The sequence below is a fragment of the Argopecten irradians genome, chromosome 2, assembly GCF_041381155.1.
Source record: "Argopecten irradians isolate NY chromosome 2, Ai_NY, whole genome shotgun sequence".
NCBI classification, from domain to species: Eukaryota; Metazoa; Mollusca; class Bivalvia; order Pectinida; family Pectinidae; genus Argopecten; species Argopecten irradians.
In genome coordinates, this window is record NC_091135.1 from 31,065,539 (window position 1) to 31,087,176 (window position 21,638).

At 35.0% G+C, this 21,638-nt stretch overlaps 1 protein-coding gene across 5 annotated transcripts in view; it reads left to right on the top strand.

The window, feature by feature from the left end:
* LOC138315129 (1-phosphatidylinositol 4,5-bisphosphate phosphodiesterase gamma-1-like) overlaps nt 1-21,638 on the top strand; it is a 52,664-nt gene that overhangs the window by 4,606 nt on the left and 26,420 nt on the right. For all 5 annotated transcript variants that reach the window (XM_069255897.1, XM_069255899.1, XM_069255894.1 and 2 more), the window contains exons 2-16: nt 8,291-8,440; nt 8,712-8,805; nt 9,355-9,402; nt 9,865-9,946; nt 10,622-10,705; nt 11,419-11,462; nt 12,134-12,182; nt 12,464-12,565; nt 13,139-13,254; nt 14,023-14,108; nt 14,408-14,528; nt 14,988-15,073; nt 16,856-16,938; nt 17,373-17,439; nt 20,645-20,715. In XM_069255897.1, coding sequence (XP_069111998.1) covers nt 8,291-8,440; nt 8,712-8,805; nt 9,355-9,402; nt 9,865-9,946; nt 10,622-10,705; nt 11,419-11,462; nt 12,134-12,182; nt 12,464-12,565; nt 13,139-13,254; nt 14,023-14,108; nt 14,408-14,528; nt 14,988-15,073; nt 16,856-16,938; nt 17,373-17,439; nt 20,645-20,715 — 1,283 coding nt within the window. The remainder of the gene's footprint in view (nt 1-8,290; nt 8,441-8,711; nt 8,806-9,354; nt 9,403-9,864; nt 9,947-10,621; nt 10,706-11,418; nt 11,463-12,133; nt 12,183-12,463; nt 12,566-13,138; nt 13,255-14,022; nt 14,109-14,407; nt 14,529-14,987; nt 15,074-16,855; nt 16,939-17,372; nt 17,440-20,644; nt 20,716-21,638) is intronic.

Here is a 21,638-nt window from a genome sequence, read left to right on the forward strand (position 1 = left end):
TGATATAAGATTGGAGTAACTGTACAGTATATATATACTGATCTAAGATTGGAGTAACTGTACAGTATATATACTGATATAAGATTGGAGTAACTGTACAGTATATATATACTGATCTAAGATTTGAGTAACTGTACAGTATATAATGATATAAGATTGGAGTAACTGTACAGTATATAATGATATTGATATAAGATTGGAGTAACTGTACAGTATACATGTATATATAGTGCCACCATATTGTATATATATTATATAGTAATGAAATCCTTGGGGGAAGAGGAACAGAACATGTATAAATTTTGGCTCTGACCCCCCCGGGGGCAAGAGGGGCAGAGCCCAATAGGGGAAATAGAGGTAAATCCTATAAATCGCTACTTGTCCTAGAGTTCTGCATGGATTGTAACCAAATTTGGCCACAAACATCCTTGAGGGAAATGGAACAGAAGTTGTATAGATTTTGGCTCTGCCCCCCTGGGAAAGGAGCTCGAGGGGCTGAGCCCAATAGGGGAAATAGAGGTAAATCCTATAAATCGCTACTTGTCCTAGAGTTCTGCATGGATTGTAATCAAATAAGGCCACAAACATCCTTGGGGGAAGGGGAACAGAACTTGTATAAATTTTGGCTCTGACCACCCCCCCCCCCTCCCGGGGGCAGGAGGGGCGGGGTCCAATAGGGGAAATAGAGGTAAATCCTATAAATCACTACTTGTCCTAGAGTTCTGCATGGATTGTAACCAAATTTGGCTCACAAAAAGAAACAAAGAAACCTGATTCAGGGAACATGAATTTGACATTACAAACAGGTGAGCGATACAGGCCCTCTGGCCCCCCCCTCTCCGGGGCATGTCATGGGCGGGGTCCAATAGGGAAATAGAGGTCAAATTTTCCTATAAATCGCTACTTGTCCTAGAGTTTTCTGCATGGATTGAAACCAATTAGCCAGAAACATCCTTAGGGGAAGGGGAACAGAACTTGTATAAATTTTGGCTCTGACCCCTGGGGCAGGAGGGGCGGAGCCCAATAGGGGAAATAGAGGTAAATCCTATAAATCGCTACTTGTCCTAGAGTTCTGCATGGATTGTAACCAGATTTGGCCAGAAACATACTTGGGGGAAGGGAAACAGAGTTTGTATAAATTTTGGCTATGACCCCCCCCCCGGGGGCAGGAGGGGCGGGGCAGGGCCCAATAGGGGAAATTGAGGCAAATCTTTTAAATCGCTATACTCTACTAGTCATTGAGTTCTGCTTGGATTGTAACCAAATTTAGTCAGAAACATCCTTAGGGGAATGGGAACAGAGTTTGTATAAATTTTGTCTCTGACCCCCTGGAACAGAAAAAGTGGGGCGCCAATAGGGAAAATAGAGGTAAATTAATCTTAAAATTCCTTCCAAAAAAATAATGAACCTGTATTCAGAAAATTTCTCAGATTATTATTATATACATGCTGACAATCATTAACATTTTTCTCTATTATCAAACCAATTTACATATTATACATAATTAGATTAATTATAATAATTTATTGATTTTAGTCATGCACATTACATATATATACCACATGATTTTCTAAACTTGTAGCGTTATTAATAACTGTATACTAGGTACAAGAGCACTTTGTTTGTAATAAATAGGAAGTTAAATAAAATTTTAATTATTTGCCTCACTTATTCCATTTTGCTAACTCTGTTTATACATATATATATAGAGGACAAATTCTTCTTCGTAAGATTTATTCCATGTATGAAATGATAGTACTGTAGTCTTTTAAAGTTAGATTGGATTCATATAAAGGGGCTTCAGAGCTGGGTGTAAGAATATCGAGTCATCGACAGGATTCATATAAAGGGGCTTCAGAGCTAGGGTGTAAGATATATCGATGTCTCGACAGGATTCATATAAAGGGCTTCAGAGCTAGGGTGTAAGATATATCAATGTCTCGACAGGATTCATATAAAGGGGCTTCAGAGCTAGGGTGTAAGATATATCAATGTCTCGACAGGATTCATATAAAGGGGCTTCAGAGCTAGGGTGTAAGATATATCAATGTCTCGACAGGATTCATATAAAGGGGCTTCAGAGCTAGGGTGTAAGATATATCAATGTCTCGACAGGATTCATATAAAGGGGCTTCAGAGCTAGGGTGTAAGATATATCAATGTCTCGACAGGATTCATATAAAGGGGCTTCAGAGCTAGGGTGTAAGATATATCGATGTCTCGACAGGATTCATATAAAGGGGCTTCAGAGCTAGGGTGTAAGATATATCGATGTCTCGACAGGATTCATATAAAGGGGCTTCAGAGCTAGGGTGTAAGATATATCGATGTCTCGACAGGATTCATATAAAGGGGCTTCAGAGCTAGGGTGTAAGATATATCAATGTCTCGACAGGATTCATATAAAGGGGCTTCAGAGCTAGGGTGTAAGATCTATTAATGTCTAGACAGGATTCATATAAAGGGGCTTCAGAGCTAGGGTGTAAGATATATCGATGTCTCGACAGGATTCATATAAAGGGGCTTCAGAGCTAGGGTGTAAGATATATCAATGTCTCGACAGGATTCATATAAAGGGGCTTCAGAGCTAGGGTGTAAGATATATCAATGTCTCGACAGGATTCATATAAAGGGGCTTCAGAGCTAGGGTGTAAGATATATCGATGTCTCGACAGGATTCATATAAAGGGGCTTCAGAGCTAGGGTGTAAGATATATCGATGTCTCGACAGGATTCATATAAAGGGGCTTCAGAGCTAGGGTGTAAGATATATCGATGTCTTGACAGGATTCATATAAAGGGGCTTCAGAGCTAGGGTGTAAGATATATCAATGTCTCGACAGGATTCATATAAAGGGGCTTCAGAGCTAGGGTGTAAGATATATCGATGTCTCGACAGGATTCATATAAAGGGGCTTCAGAGCTAGGGTGTAAGATATATCAATGTCTCGACAGGATTCATATAAAGGGGCTTCAGAGCTAGGGTGTAAGATATATCGATGTCTCGACAGGATTCATATAAAGGGGCTTCAGAGCTAGGGTGTAAGATATATCAATGTCTCGACAGGATTCATATAAAGGGGCTTCAGAGCTAGGGTGTAAGATATATATCAATGTCTCGACAGGATTCATATAAAGGGGCTTCAGAGCTAGGGTGTAAGATATATCGATGTCTCGACAGGATTCATATAAAGGGGCTTCAGAGCTAGGGTGTAAGATATGTCGATGTCTCGACAGGATTCATATAAAGGGGCTTCAGAGCTAGGGTGTAAGATATATCGATGTCTCGACAGGATTCATATAAAGGGGCTTCAGAGCTAGGGTGTAAGATATATCGATGTCTCGACAGGATTCATATAAAGGGGCTTCAGAGCTAGGGTGTAAGATATATCGATGTCTCGACAGGATTCATATAAAGGGGCTTCAGAGCTAGGGTGTAAGATATATCGATGTCTCGACAGGATTCATATAAAGGGGCTTCAGAGCTAGGGTGTAAGATATATCGATGTCTCGACAGGATTCATATAAAGGGGCTTCAGAGCTAGGGTGTAAGATATATCGATGTCTCGACAGGATTCATATAAAGGGGCTTCAGAGCTAGGGTGTAAGATATATCAATGTCTCGACAGGATTCATATAAAGGGGCTTCAGAGCTAGGGTGTAAGATATATCAATGTCTCGACAGGATTCATATAAAGGGGCTTCAGAGCTAGGGTGTAAGATATATCAATGTCTCGACAGGATTCATATAAAGGGGCTTCAGAGCTAGGGTGTAAGATATATCAATGTCTCGACAGGATTCATATAAAGGGGCTTCAGAGCTAGGGTGTAAGATATATCGATGTCTCGACAGGATTCATATAAAGGGGCTTCAGAGCTAGGGTGTAAGATATATCAATGTCTCGACATATTACCACAAGCTCTCTAACTCTGGGTCACGAGTTCAAATCCCATGTGAGGTGCAGTTGCCTGGTACAGATTGCTGTGGATGGTTTTTCTCTAGATACTCCAGTTTTCCTCCGCCATCAATCTGGCACATCTTAAATGGTCCTTGCTGTTAACAGAACGTGAAACTAGAACAAAAACAAGTAATTGTTCAAAGAAACCTGGCCCATTCTTGAATGACCTTGGTTCTGAGTGTTAAATAGGACATTAAACTGATTATATAATCAAACCAAATGTTATGACACTGACATTGTATATAATAAAATACACTTAAAAGATAAACAATCTCAAGGATTATAGACCTCTTAAATGAATAGGTATTTGAATATTTACTAAGTATTTGATAAAAAAGGGATACATATATCTGTTCCAGGAATAAGAGTTATTCGACAAATAGCGGTTTGAGCTATATGTAAGGATTTGTTATATGAAATATATTTGGGCATGGTTGAGACCATGTGATCAGTTTGAGGTATAGTGAGGGTATTAGAGGAATGCGAGGTTGAGTTAGAGAAATTATACTGTATTTAGAGGATACTTAGGTTTTATTAGTTTAACGTCCTATGAACAGCCAATCTCATTGTGTATAATTTATAGACAATAAATACAATAAATATTTTGAATTGAATTGAACAGCCAGGGACATTTAAGGGAGTGCCAGGTTTATTGGTGGAGGAAAGCCGGAGTACCCTGAGAAAAACCATCGACCATCGGTCAGTACCTGCATGACAACTGCCCCACTCGAGATTCAAACTCGTGACGCAGAGATGGAGGGTTTGTGTTAATATGTCGAGACATCTTAACCACTCGGCCACCATGGCCCCAACAGAGAATACTCATTTAAATTCGTTATTAAAATTGTATAACCATGCACAACCTTAAAAGGCTGGAAATAGTGGTTTTGTATAAACAAATTAAACAGGCATGTTCAACCAGTAATGATTATTGTGTTTCACATATACACAACTATTTGTTATTGATCGAAGTCAAGGTTTATTACAAGGTACATGAATGCAATGTATATTGTCAGCAAGAAGTACATGATATACTGTAAATGTGGAAATTTCCACCGGTGGTTAATTTCACGATTTCCTTCTGTAAACAATACGCGTGGGGCTTATTTTCGCAATGTAATGATATTCACTTAACCTATAAAAATCTGTTAGTTACGTTGCCTCCCTTAAGCTTGATTCCAGATTGAACTCGACTGACAGTGTATGATTTTAAAATGAAAACATATCTTTATATCATACAGTTCTGGCTACTTTATCCGTTTATTCTAATTCTGGCTACTTTATCCGTTTATTCTAATAAATGACACCTAATCATTAGCTTTTATACATACCTGGCGTGCAGCGACCCATGAACAACTGGACGTAGGACAGGTTGTCAGTGTTTTGTTTTCTTATTAAAAGATTTACATTTCATGGGGAAGGTATAATTACCCGTCTTTTGTTTACGAATCAAGGTATTATCCGCACATCAATTGTTTGTTTGCCAATGCAAAGTATTTTCCTACGAACTGTTATCACTGTATTCATGTTTGGATATCAACTTGAAAGCATCGTCTGTTGACCAAGATAAAGTCTACATTACAAAAACAATTGTTTTATAAATCGAAACACATGCACGCCAAATGGATAAATTGTTACTTTAAAGTTAAAATTTGTTTGTACCTGTAATATTTAAGTGCTTGATAAAGACATAAAATTATCAGAATGTTTAACTAAGCTGCCGTTATGATTCTGTATTTAGCGAAAATTTCCCTCTTGCGTAAATTTCTACATTTGCAATATTGTTTCTCAAAGTTTAAAGAATTGAGGAGAAAAAGGAGGATGGGTAATAAGGACAGGTTGAGCTTGATATGTGGGCAAATATATCTGGTACATACATATATTGATAGAAAGGAAATGACTAGAAGTACTTCTAAGGATATATTTATGATGAATCTTGAGTGAAATAAGAGAGGTGTATGCATCGATCATCAATGTTAATATTGATATGTCATTTAGATGTGTGTATACTGATCACGATTACACTATTAAGGAAGCTCTAATTATAAGTTGCTTTGGAAATTTTTTAACTTTTAATTACAGCTGGTTTGTAACAGATATGACAGAAATCTAGATAGCTGGTACGATATGATACGTATACTAATACTGTAATATGTGTACATACATGTACATCCTGTGATCCTATGGCCAATCATACACAGTCCCTGGTACAACATACAAAAATCCATTGATGCTTATATATGTTACTGGTACACTTTAGCTGCTTCAGGGAAGCTTCAGTACACTTGATCACCACCTGATGAAGACCTTTATATAGCTAGAAGTGCATAAAGGGCATATCATCCTTAATTGGGTGAAATTGGAGAATTAATTTTATATACAGTGTAAATCAAGATTCAAGATTTTTACCCCTGCAATTTATAAAAGGGGGGAAATATCTGACTTTTAATTCAAAAAGCAAGTCCCTGTGTATACATAAGTTTACAAAATTATAGTGCTATCAAGGACATTTCTAGTCAAATAAAGATCAGTACTTATGAAGTTTAACTATGATATCAATGTCCACCACTATATTGTTGAAGTTTTATGTATGTAGTGTTGTGTATCGGTCTAGACATGAAGCTGTACCTTAGAGTACTTAGTCTAGCTCTCACAGCCATATATATGATAAATGGTTGTGCAAGCTAGGTGCTGTAAGTCGTAAATAAAGTCTACATATCCATGTCCGATTATTGGTGTAAGTACTTGAGCAGCTATCTTCTCAGATAAAGCCAAGTACTAATAAAATATTGGATTGTTTACATACCTGCATGCTTAAATAAGAAGTCGAGAGACCTAGATATTTGTGCTTACCTGGATCAAATGCCATCTTTTGTGACATCTTGCACATAGATAAATAAAATCATTTGACCTCCTAGAGATTAGATAGATATAATTCTGCCTAAGGAGTAAATTTAAAAAAAAAAAAGTTGACTAACATGAACCCCCCGGAGTATTTGACAATTGTAGTTTTACAATCTTACTATAACCAATGGATGAAATCCACCCTGTCTCAATTTCAACGGAGGGAATGATTATTTTTCTCCAATACATGTACTATTAACTTATCTGTTTCATTATTGATGTTTCTTATGCAGAACAGGGTCAAACTGGAGATATCAATGTTGCAATAGAATTCTTGTCAGGACATGATACTCTCATGGATATCTCTACTTGTAGATCCAGACTGTTTTACCATATCCAACTAAATATCAGTTTTATAGGCCTGGTTTACAGACACAGTATTTGTATTTTTCCACACAATAGATACTTAGGAGATTCTTAATACTTAAATAGATAATAGATAGTAAAATAGATACTTAATAGGATAAATAAATCACACGACCGGTACATGTTCAGTGATTTTTATTTGGGGATGTATGCATTTGGGGTTGAAATTTGGACCCTTCCCCTACAGAAATTTTGCTGTATTTTCCCAATTTCATGTGAAAAAAATGCAAATAAAGAAAAACCTCTGCTAAATGTATGCATTTCAAGGAAAGAAAAATGTAGTATTTTCCTAAATAAAAAGTACAGGCCTCAGAAATAAACATATATAAAAATCACTGATGTTAGAATGCCATGAATACCGTTATGTTACCACATTGGCCACAATGATACTGAGAGCACACAGCTATACATAACAGGTATCTGTGAATGTTGGGGCAGTAATTAAGTTTCACTAGTGGTCATGGATTACTTCCCTTGGGCATTCATATTCTGAAACCTGTGAACTAGCTATACACAGATGTGTATGAAAATCAATTTATACCATATGTCCTGTTAACCTCGCTCATTTAACTGGCTACTTACATTATACACAGGACATTGAGGACAAATTTATACATGGGCTATATAGTGTTTTGTTTTTGAATAAATATTAAATTTAATAACTTTGAAAGCCAATTTTAATAAATGATCTTGATTATAAGCCAGTATTAATAAATGACTTTGATCATTAACAGGCCTGATTTATATTGCTTCATAATGTACTTTTAAAGTTTAGATGACCTTATTTGGAAATTGAACATTTTGCAATGTCATAAGAGTTTGTCTCATTTAATGTCAGCCACATCTCTGTAAAGCTAAGGCATTAAAAATCATGAGACGTTTTAAAACAGGAAACTTTTCATCATATATGTGGCCAAACGTGGCAGCACAAAGAGAGATTGATATTTAATGTGGTAATATAGATATTTTTTCATACATTTTGATGTAGATACAGTATTCCCAAAAAGATGTTTATAGACCATTTCACTCACCCATCTTCTACATGTTTGTTTCCATTTCAGTCAATTTGCGAGAGGTGAAAGAAGTGCGCGCAGGAAAGAGTTCACGGGACTTTGACAAATGGCCGGACGAAGCAAGAAAGGCAGACAGCAACCTCTGTTTTATAATCATATATGGGAATGAATTTAAGCTGAAAACCCTGTCTGTTGTTGGTATGTCAGGATATGTACCGTTGGAGATACTATCATAATGATCATAATGAAATTATGAAATATTTTGATGGCTTGGCTTGAATATAGAATCAATGGTTTCTACTTACAAAAGGAACTGAAAAAATGATCTATTACTTATATTCTCATATTCGCTTTGAATTTTATAATATACAGAATCTTTATTTGTGACACAGTATCCGCAGTTGGTATTTGATAAACAGAATCTTGATTTTTTTGGTGATAAATAGAGCTTTTCACTTGTTGTTAACAGCTTCCTCTCCAGACGACTTCCGAAGATGGAAGACGGGATTGGATTGGTTAGAAAAAAGTGCCAAAAACGCCCCGTATCAGCACCAGCTGGAAAGGTAAAGTGATAACGTCAAATCATGTAGACCGGGCAATGTTGTGTACAGATTAATGTGTTAGTTACGGTCACTCAACTAATGAGAACTGTGTTACAGCTAAAGCAGGTTGTCTCTCCATCCAAATATGTATTTTATTTCACTCATCTTCAGTAACCTAGGTTCTGTATACTGTTAACCAACCTTTTTTCGTGTGTGATTATCTCTTCAAATTACCATCTACATCATATATATTGATAGGGCTTTCTATGAAATTTTTTAAACGTAAATCCGTGAATTTGAATCTTTGTGAACTTGTTTTGTTGTGAAAATCACGAAATTTAATTTAGGTGAAAGGAAGTTAATGGTTTACAGTATGCCATCACAAAGATTAGTTTCTGACACTTGGTTACCAAAGATGTATTCAGTTATTTTGCATTATTATTTATCCTTCATTATCTCAAATTCATTCTCAATCATAATGATATTCTGTATGTATATTGTTGTGTATGTGGGTGGCTGCGACAGGTGTTTTATTATCTTGTATATATAACGTTGTCATTATATATGTAGGTGGCTGCGACGGGAGTTTTACCTGATAGACAAGGCTGGAAGTGATGTGTAAGTACAACAGTTGCAAGTTTGTCCAGAGTTACTTCCCTTGGTATTGTGTTGTTATGACATAAGCTGAACTACGTATCATGATTTTTTTCGCTCACGTCACCAAGAGTGCAGTACTATCGCATCAAATCTTGTTTTGTTCTAACCAAATTCCTTACGGAGGTTGGGGTATTCATGTGAAACAGACAAGGTTGATCATATTCATGAAATCATATCAATGTACTGCTGTCAGTGTGGACAAAAATCCTCTTTTATTCAGTGATTCTTCTTGTTTACTCTTCAAAATGGAGGTGAATACTTGCAAAAATATATAAAAGTAAATAACCTGTGGTTTTTATATCGATATAACAAGTAGTGAACAATTTTCCTGACTTATTTGGAATGTCTTTTTGAGAATATAACAATATTTCCTGATTAACTTTTACACTGACATGACAATAACTAAGGGTTATTACGTTGCAGAGTAACACTGAAGGCTATGAAGGCCTGGATGCAGCGTGTCAACACAAAGATTCCCACTAATAAACTCAGGGAAAGGTTTCAGGCAAGTATCTATATATAGTAACACAAAGAGTCTTACTAATAAACTCAGGGAAAGGTTTCAGGCAAGTAGCTATAAATAGCAACACAAAGATTCCCACTGATAAACTCAGGGAAAGGTTCCAGGCAAGTAGCTATATATAGCAACACAAAGATTCCCACTGATAAACTCAGGGAAAGGTTCCAGGCAAGTAGCTATATATAGCAACACAAAGAGTCCCACTAATAAACTCAGGGAAACTCTGGTTGCTAGGGAAACAATAGCTTTTATCTCGCCTTGTATTTTAGGATTTTCGAAGCCGTGAGCAATGTATCCTGGTCGGCATTTACAGTATTACGATCTGTATTCATACATCTAAATGTAGTCTATCTACATGTATTCTAATTATTTAAAAGTAATATCACTTCAATTTGAGACTTCACTTAGCAGCCCAGGGAATTAAAACGACTGAAATTAGAAAATAAACTCTACAGCATTAAAACTGAACAATTTCACATTTTAATTTTTCGAGATATCGGCAGCCATACATGCACATTGCGTAGATCTGCATACATGTATAAGTGTAACACAATGGTTTATTGCATTCCTTTAAAACAAGATATTCATGGTAAAGAATGCCTTGGGGACAGAATGGATCCATTGTATTAGACTTCCTCAGTGTTTACTTTCTGATTTTAGGAAATCGTTGAGGAGGGGGGTAAAGAGGAGTTGGTGTTTGAACAGTTCGCTCTGCTATTTCACCGCCTAGTGTTTGTACCTGTGGTAAGTAACTGCTATTTCACCGCCTATTATTTGTACCTGTGGTAAGTAACTGCTATTTCACCGCATAGTGTTTGTACCTGTGGTAAGTAACTGCTATTTCACCGCCTAGTGTTTGTACCTGTGGTAAGTAACTGCTATTTCACCGCCTAGTGTTTGTACCTGTGGTAAGTAACTGCTATTTCACTGCCTAGTGTTTGTACCTGTGGTAAGTAACTGCTATTTCACCGCCTAGTGTTTGCACCTGTGGTAAGTAACTGCTATTTCACCGCCTAGTGTTTGTACCTGTGGTAAGTAACTGCTATTTCACCGCCTAGTGTTTGTACCTGTAATAAGTAACTGCTATTTCACCGCCTAGTGTTTGTACCTGTGGTAAGTAACTGCAATTTCAATATTATTCTTACCCTGATAAAACTTTTCATTTCATCAGATTTTATTTAATAATAAAAAAAAAATCCTTAAAAAAATTAAAAAAAACGAAATTTAACATCATTTAACAATACAACCTTTGATCAGATGAACATACAAGGCTAAAAGGTCAAGAAAGATGAATTGTTTTCAGAACAGAGAGTTTATATAGGTATTATACATGTATAACCTTCATAAATATCAACACACATTTAACTTTTTTGTTTGTATGATGAACAATATCCATGGAAAATTTTGTGATTTAATCAGCACTCGTTGATGACATCTGGTTTATCTTTCTTCCACAGATTATAACCAATTATGTAGAAAATTACTTAGAATGTCCACAGAGGTGAGTAATAATAAATACAATCTGAAAATTAATAAATGAAGATATATACTGAAACGATTTACTGAAAAACAACTTTTCTTTGAGGCAAATTGATTTTACGTTTTCAAGCCTCACTATCTTTTCATGGCAGTTTAATTTAGCGACTTACAGTAAGTGAAAATGTTTTATAATAATGCCACAGAATTTTTTCGGGATGCAATTAACTATTTTTGATATTTTTATCTTGAAGTTAAGTTAGAAGCTCAAACTTTTCAATGGCGGTAATGGTGTAAAGTAGCTAACTTTTGTAACTGAAAAAAAATACTAAATTGGCTCCTGTTGTTGATAGAGAAGAAAAAAACACTTGTCAGTGGTTGAGCATCTTTAATGTAAAGTTGTGTGTATTTAAAAAGAAATAACACTGAAAAATAAACTTTAGGTGAATAAAAAGAAAACTCAAGAAGGAGAAATTTTTAAGAACCAATGCTATGAGTTCATGTCTGTTCTGGTTCATCTTCTTGGTTGACAGGAGTTTCTAATGGATACAGAGCCCTCTTCGAAGATTTTACTGAAAAATAAAGATGATGAAAAAATGATATATAATTGTGAAATGACAATTGATGACTCTGGATGAATTCTTTTATAATAGGCGTATCTGTGTGTTTTATCTGGATGCTTCAATTCATTTACAGATGTGTAAGTCCAGAACGATTTCAGCAGTTTTTAAAACACGAACAAAAGGTAAGACTGTGACAATACAACCATTAATTTTTAATACTGTGATGTGAATCACTAGCGATAATCTTTGAAACTTGTGATTAGAATTTAATGATGGAAAAATTATTTCAGAATATAATTTGATTTTTGTTCTGAGCACAAAAAATTAAATCATTATACACTTTTGTGATGGTGGAGGTGGTGATGGTGATAATGATGGTGAGGATATTGATGATGATGAGTGTCTTTGAAAAAGTACAATTAACTGTAAAAGAATACATGTTTATCTTTGTTGATTCTTTCAGGAGAGCTTTGCTGACAACTTAGTGGCTGTGAAGGAGATGATGGTGAAATTTCTTGCCGATCCAATCCGTCACAAAAATAATGTTTACTTCACAGACATGGAGGTGATATTCTTCAGCTATTTTATAGAAAACATTGATTTTGATAGAGTTCACATAAAACTGTTCATCAGTATGTTAAACCACCATATAAAAAACCCATTTGTATTGTGTGGAAATTCTTTATAGTTCTAGTCAGGTAAAATGATAACTAAACTTGCTTTAAAGAATATGCTTTGCCTATGTCTTAAAAATCAATTAATTACAAAAAAAAAATTATTAGAATGAATTAGTGATCAGAAACCTCAAGGCATGTAATAATAATAACTGATAAGGTTTACCATTTATGCTTTAAATCTGGTTTTTAGCAGGGCCAGTTTCATGAACATTCGTTAACTTCAAGGAATTCTGTAACTTAATGTTCTCCATAGGAAAGCATTACAGAAGTTAATGAAAAATCTTTAGTGAGGGAGCCTTCCTTAAAATCTGTTATGCTTTCCTATAGAGAATTTTAAGTTAAGGAATTCCTAAAAGTTAAGGAATGTTCATGATGAAACTGGGCCCATTTCTAATAACTCCCTCTGAAATTAAATTTCACAAGTCTTCACTAATGTTAAATACTTTTTTTTCTCTCTACAGTTTGAGGACTATTTATTTTCCAAAGACAACACCATCTGGGATGACAAGCATGATAAAATCAACCAAGATATGACTCAGCCATTATCCCTGTACTGGATAGCCTCATCTCACAACACGTACGTCACTAAAACATTAGCCTGGCATAGCCTCATCTCACAAAACTTACATCACTAAAGCATTAGCCTGGCATAGCATCATCTCACAACACGTACGTCACTAAAACATTAGTCTGGCATAGCATCATCTCACAACACGTACGTCACTAAAACATTAGTCTGGCATAGCCTCATCTCACAACACTTGCGTCACTAAAACATTAGTCTGGCATAGCCTCATCTCACAACACGTACGTCACTAAAACATTAGTCTGGCATAGCCTCATCTCACAACACTTACATCACTAAATCATTAGCCTATCATAGCCATCATCTCACAACACTTCCTGCACTTAATCATTAGCCTGGCATAGCCTCATCTCACAAAACTTACATCACTTAATCATTAGCCTATCATAGCCATCATCTCTCAACACATACATCACTACATCCTTAGCCTGGCATAGCCTAATCTCACAACACTTACATCACTAAATCATTAGCCTATCATAGCCATCATCTCACAACACTTCCTGCACTTAATCATTAGCCTGGCATAGCCTCATCTCACAAAACTTACATCACTTAATCATTAGCCTGGCATAGCTTTATCTAACTACTTCACATTGTCTTCTCTCATAACATGTACGTGACTAAATTATTAGCCTGGTAAAGCTTCATCTCATAACATGTACTTTCATAACATTCATTACCAAAACATTATCTTATAACACCTAAGTCTTGACTTGCTGTACATGGTGTAGAAGTATACCCTGGTTTGTGTTGTAGATACCTAACAGGGGACCAGATATCGAGTGATTCTTCAGTCGAGGCCTATGTACGCTGTCTCCGTATGGGCTGTAGGTGTATAGAGTGTAAGTAATCTCTATAACCTTTATCATGAGAGAAAATGTCTTGTAGTTGCATATAACTATCCATAAGCTCAAGCAAATGAAAAATTCAGTTCCTTTTGTAAAATTTGAGTATTGTCATGAAAGTAGTGTTTTAGTGGTTTTTGGACCCCATTGAATTGTAGTGAGTTCCACTGATGGATTTAAACAACTGCAAATATTTTATGAATACCAGCCAATATGGTAAAAAAAAATTCTGTTAACTCCTTTACAAGTACAAGATTAACCTTTGTATCTTATAAATGTATTTCTTATTCCACCAGTGGACTGCTGGGACGGTCCAGACGGTCACCCCAGTATATATCATGGTCACACGCTCACCACACGCATACGATTCCTCGACGTTCTCAAAGCCATCAAAGATCATGCCTGGGTGGCGTCAGAGTATGTATTGTTGCCAGGAATAATAAAGATCTGTTTAGTAATCTGACCCAAAGTGTTAGTGTGACCTTCAAAATGGTCAGAGTGGATGTTATAATATGGTTGTGCTGAATCAAATTAAAAGGAATGTTGAGGGAAATGTTTCCAGCATGTCGTTCAACATTTTAAACATGTCACCAGCATCATCATTAGGGTTCAGCTCAATTTATCCAAATTAGTCATAAAAATGTTTTGTTATAATGTTGTGCAAGCATTTAATTCCCTCCCTATTTTATCACGTCTTTTAGAACTGGGGTCATATCCGGCAAAATGATCCCTCCCTATTTGATAATTATATTTACTTGTAATTTCGTTCTGAAAATATAACTATGTGTTATGAAGCAACAGCATTCAGTAATAAGACCCCTCTGTTGCAATTCCTCCTTATTTCCCTCAGTGATGTTCTTGATTTCTTCTTTACAGATATCCGCTAATTCTGTCCATAGAAAACCATTGTTGTCTTGGTCAGCAGAGAAATATGGCCATGGCTTTTAAAGACACATTTGGAGGTAATCATTTAGCTGTCAAAAGAACTCTCAGTATAAAAGCATATTTGACAATATCTTTTGTATTCTTTAGAGATGTTTAATACATATCAAAAGGTTATTTATAAAACTGTTACAAACTCCAGATTGATAGTCACCAATATTAGTATTACCGTATTTTTGCGCGTATAGTGCACACTTTTTTTTTTCATAATTTATAAAGTGAAAAGTTGGGGTTGCGCACTATACGCAGGTACAAGGCATGGCCAGGTCCTGGGTCATGATCACCGACATTTTGTACACGTTGTTGTGAAAGGATTATGATTAAATACTTGGATATTTAAGTCAATGGTCAATGCATATATTCAATATAAAAGGAAAACATCTCTTGAAATTTTTATCTTGAATTCCTTGAAAGTCCGTTTTGAGAGCAGGTGTGTTCATGACCGGACACATGTTATGATCGTGAATCTTCAGTAAGGTATCTCCACATCTAAATAGCTAAAGGAATATAGTCTGGAGCTTGAAACGATGTATAAGTGTGTAATTAATTTGTCACATTAGACAGATTACCTTATAAATATGCAGCATTGCAGCATAAATCTCCAGCATTTGAAAACTTTTGATCTTGCAAATGTTTACAGAAGTGAGTATAATGGCCACATGCAGAGCCAGCAAATTAATTACGAAACTAAAACCTTACAATAACACTGACCAATCGGCACTATAAATGATGGTATGACTGTAAAATTTACTCTTATTACTATCTTTTGAAATGGTTCTGTAAGATTTCATCCTGATTTCAATACTAATTGAAATAAATTGAGTATACGGAAGTGTGCAGTTAGTAATCAAATATGGAGGCCACCTGTGGTTGATTAGCCTACTCAGTCGGCTTTCCAGCTAATATCTTTGACAATGATTAAATCTAAATGCCGAACAGATACACAATAGACTTGATTGATACCACTTGGAATTAACCAAGGTATGGTTAATTATTTTATTGTAAAAACATCGTTGTTGAGATCCTCATTATAGTGTCACCGGCAATTCACAAGCTAACTAGGCCTGCCGTTGTGTAAACGTAGTGTCAATCATCGTGTCAAACTCCTCTCGCCAGTTAATGTTAATGAACAGAAGGTTGTTTTAGCACTGATAAACAATAAGAACCGTTTGATTTTGTTCTTCAAGAGTGTTTTGAGGCAATGCAAAATGTTTTGAACGAAGATAAAAAAAACTGAGATTTTTTTTTGTAATTCTTTTTTTCCAAAATGAAACTCAAAAACGTACCTGTGCATTATACATGGGTGCGCACTATACGCGCAAAAATACGGTCTAACTCCTTTTGTTCATCAGTCTTTCCAATTTAAAGTTTCTTCTACATCTTCACATTTTGTCAAAATAGATGTTGATTGGGTTTTGTGATCCTATAATTTAATTTCATATTCAACTATTTTGTGTTTATTGTATAGCATACATTGAGTTGGTAGGACATTAACGATAATAACTATTCTGTAAACCAACTTTCATTCGTGGCTACAAAATTTCACTATTTTTATGTCAAAAAAAGTTTATGAAGATTAATTTCAGTGGGTTTGAAATTTGAATTGCCTATCATTATAACTATGGGATAAACTTTTGTGCATTTGGTTACATAAAAAAATTCATGAAAGTAAATTACACATGATAAAATGTTAGTTAACAGTTCTACTAATATATATAGATTGATGGATTGTCACCAAATTTACAAAAATAAAACATCCTGGCAGTATTTGGGTAGTCAGTGATAGAATATCTCTGTTGTAGCCGATCTGCTGGTAGAGCCAGTGGACGGAGATCCTCATCAGCTGCCTTCACCGGAGAAACTCAAACGGAAAGTCATCCTCAAGGTAAATAACAAAGAAGATGGGACCTAATGTAGGAAGTTTCAAGATCAAAATCCAAGTTCAGAGGGTCTAGAGTACAAATTTATAAGACCAAGGTCAAAAATTGAAGTGTTTATGCGGTCAAGGTCAGAATGTAAGGTTGCAAAGTCAAGGTCAGATGTCAAAATATGAGCTCAGATAATGACAAGATCAGAGTAAGAGTTTACTTATTCAAATACAGAATATAAGCTAACAATGTCTAGTATAACTTGAAAAGGTTTAAGTCAAATTACAATTGTACTTAAATATGTAAATTTATGAATTAATAATATTTAAGGTGTAAATTTGAGTATTTATAAGAATCAGACTTAGTTTTGGAGCTATAACTTGATGTGATAAAGGTCTGCAAGAAATGTCTTTCATAAAAGAAAATAATCAATTGTATATTTCCATTTCAGCATAAAAAGTTGGACCTTCCTAAAGATGGTGGTGCAGCAGAATGTGTGGTGGATAGAGTGGATGAAAGTAAGATTTATTATAGAATATTATATACATATGTATACAAGTTCATTTGTAAATAGATTTTCAGTTACTGGTCAAAGACGCATTTAAGTCAGTGTCATGGTGAGGCATAAGTTCTGGTGCAAGATGATGGTCCTCATTACCATATCTTTTTTTTCAACTAGTAAGAACAATGAGTTCTTTTGCATCAAAGCAATTTTAATGTGTTTATCTCACTGTACATTGCAAATCTGCCACATCATTTTAACTTTGACAGTATTCTTCTAAAACAAAAATATTTCAAATTTGAAAGTTTGATTTTGTTTGAAATAATGAAATGTTATCAATTTGATTCCAATTACGTATCTTTTTATCATAATTGTTATGTTGGCCTTTAGATCCAAATTAAATGCATAGACTGAATTCAGTTTGCTCTGTAGACAGTATAGAAACAGGATATTTATTGTGAAGAGTTTTGCATGATTATTATACTAACACAAATGCATGATCAAAGCTTTATTTGTGTATTGGCTTTTAATGTTTCAATATGTGTCAATCTCTTTTAAAGGAAAGAGGAGATAATCATAGAGAAATGTATGACTTAAAATGGTGTATCTATGTCTGAAGCTCTAATTTATACATGAACTTGGTCATTTTAAGTTGGTGGACCAATGGAGTTATCAGAGTATTTAATTCAAAGGTTTTAGCAGGTTTATAGTTTACTTCGTAATCTGATATTTTTAAAGCTCAACAGTCATAAGTACTCCCAGTACTTTGATGTTTTTAAAGTTTCACAGCCAGTAGTACTCCCAGTACTTTGATATTTTTAAAGTTCCACAGTCAGTAGTACTCCCAGTACTTTGATATTTTTAAGCTTAACAGTCAGTAGTACTCCCAATACTTTGATATTTTTTAAAGCTCGGCAGTCAATAATACTCCCAGTACTTTGATATTGTTTAATGATATAGAACACAGATTTGTGATAAGTGAGATATTTTATACTCTGCTGTCATGTCTTGCAATGTTTCTTGGTTCCTTACAGCTATGCCAAGTGAGTGAGATTTGTTTGAACCTTCACTGTCTAGTAGATCTGTATACCAAACACTTCTTACACATTCTACCAGTAATACCATCATTTCCCTAAACTCATTATACATATCTCTCTTCCGTGATCCCAACATTTATCAACCAATCCAGGAATATATATTCAGATTGATATTTTTATCTAGCCATATGCTGTATCATCAAATGACTTATCAAATTGCCTTTTGTCCGTCAGTGTCTTTCTGATCAATCCTCCATTCTTCCTTGAACAGTTTTGTTATCTATCAGAAACTGATCTTTTAGGAGATCAAATAGAAACGAATGTAATCTATTGTCATCTTGAGTTCTGAATGCTTTAGTTGTGGTATTTCTCAAAAATTAGTTCATGCATCTTTTGGTTAACTTTAATTTACCACCTTTCAACACAGAAATATATGATTACATTATGTAAAGGATCTAAAGCTCATTTCAGAAGTGTTGGGCTTTGGGTCCTTGGAAAATCTGTAAAATCTGTTTAATTCAGATTAATTTGATAATATCCTCATTATAGCATTAACTGACCAAAAGCTATCCAAATTGACCACAACCTCATTTTTTCATAAAAAAGAGTCTGTGCTATCATAATAAAATAAATGAAAGAACTACAAGGCTCATTTTTCCTAAAAAAGAAACTGCTATTAGAATAAAATAAATGAAAGCGCCTAAGTTGTAAATCTTCGGTTCTTTCTCACATTTTACCTGAAAAGAGAAAAAATATATATTTATATTTGGGTTGAAATAATCAATTGTTAAAAACAGTTATCATTATCTTGTATGTACATAGCCCTTATTGAAAACCCAGCAGTCTCACCCCCATCCTTGAGCGCCAACCCTCACCCCCCATCCCTCACCCCTAGCCCTTGCCCCCACCCCTCCCATTATAGCTAGAAAGAGTGAGATTAGCTACTTCTCAGACGATTGCTAAGGCCCATGAGTTTCTTGTTGACATGAGTCTGATAGATAACATCTTGATTGTCGCTTTATTTTTGTATCTAGCCTGATTGACAGTTATAGTTAGTGATGCTGTGTTCTGCAGCGGTAGTTGTTCTATGCTTAAAATCATTAATGACTTTTTCTCCATTACTAAAGGTCCAGAGATCTGATTTGTAATCATATATTATAACAGCGTTGTTCAAGAAGTCAGTGACCAAGAGGTCCAATAGACCTTATATTGAATGTGATTGGCCAAAAGACATAGGATTTGAACAATGTTGCCTATTTGTGAGTGATGAGGCCTGTCATGTCTTTGTTTTTAGCTAGTTCTTATAAAGCTAATCATTCTAAATTATACACCCTTCACTAATGTATTACACAAGCTCTTACATTTGTATTACTGTGCAATAATGGGACTTTATCCTGTAATGTGTGATACTGTTTTTGTGAATGAATATGTTCAAACTTAGTAGTAGTTTTATCATAATAAATGTAATAGAAAAAAAATTACACACTGATATTCAGATCAGTGGTGTGTGATTATATTCTTGTCAATTTTGACTATTAACTGATTAACTCTTTTAATTAAAGAAATCAATCTAACCAATTGAAATACACATTTATCACAGTAGGTATGGTATTTATACTGTAACTTATCAGGTGAATTGTTAATTGACTTTAAAAATCAGCATTAATTTGATATTAGCTGCAATGTGCATGTGTGCTGTTACAGCTTCAGTAATAAGCAGTTTCTCTAGTCTCTGTCAGATTGTCTGTGTTTCCATGTAGCCCAATTAACATTTGTCTAGTTGATTGCTGATTAAATTTTAGATGTGATATTATATGAGGCATGCCATTCATGATAAAACACTTGTTCCTATATGGTTGGTATATTGCTGCTAATGTAACCCATGCATTTGCAGACTTGCATCTAAAAATAACCCACATTTTGTCAGTTTCAATGAAATATGGTACTGAAAAAGTGGAAATTTATGCGAGGGGGATATTTTCGCTTATTACACAAAGGTTGTTATGCCGCAAAAATTTCAAATTGTCAAAAGACTGAAGTTATATATATCGCGAAAATAACACTAAGGCAAAATGTCTTTTATTACAAAATGGAAAATAAGCACTCGCGAAAATCTCCACATTTACAGTATGATAAATAGTCTCTACGTACTCTCTAATGTTTGACTTTTTTTTATTTTGACAGCGGGACGAGAGGGAGACATGAACAATGCAAAGAAAACTGGAGTATTGTACCTAGAGGACCCATTAGAAAATGTAAGGTCTACCTGATAGGTATTATTCCCTGTCTTTGTTATACCTTGGTAGTCCCAATACGAATTTCTGTTGTAGTTTGTGTCAGCATTATTTAAACCAATCAGTGTGTCTTCTAGGGATTGTTTAAAGATGCTCCATCGCTGACATACGGTATTTTTTCTCTATCAAATACAGGAGCAGGCGATTTAGTATTTTTTTCGGTTACAAAAGTTTTTTACTTGACACCATTACCACCAATTAAAAGTTTGAGCTTTTCATTTCTCTTCAAGATAAAAATATCAAAAATCATTTTATCCATCCCGAAAAAATTTCGTGGCACTATATCCTATATGGAATGAAGTACTGATTGCGCATGCACCAAAAGCAAAATAAATCATTTCGTATTATTTTTCATGTTAATTAGACATACATATATACGATTAAACACTAATTATAGTTCAAATAATGTGTATCGTTTATGGTCCGTCGGCGGTGGAGCATCTTTAATGTGATTTTGTTCATCAGAAATAGACATGTTTTCTAATATGCATGGCATATTCTGATGATTGACAGCAACAGTAAAGAAAAACGATATGGCTGTTTACTTCTGACATCCTTCCTTATTTGATTTCCTCTCCTGTCGATAATGCACGTTCAGTCTTAACCCTTTACCACATGGAAACTAGTAGACTGCATCATCATGCTTCCATGAGGAAAGTATACAATGTTCAACAAGAACATTGTTGCGACATCTGTCAAGCGTATGCACCATCTCAATGGCACTTTTTGAAGTTTTCAGTGTGGATTTATAATACGTTTTTAAAGTGAATAGTCGGGCAAAGAAAACCAGTCTAAATGCGTTCATTGGCCTTCCAAAAGTTCTCACATATCAATACGACGGCCAAGTTCTGCTTTCGTTTCCCAGTTCTGACCATTAAAGTAAA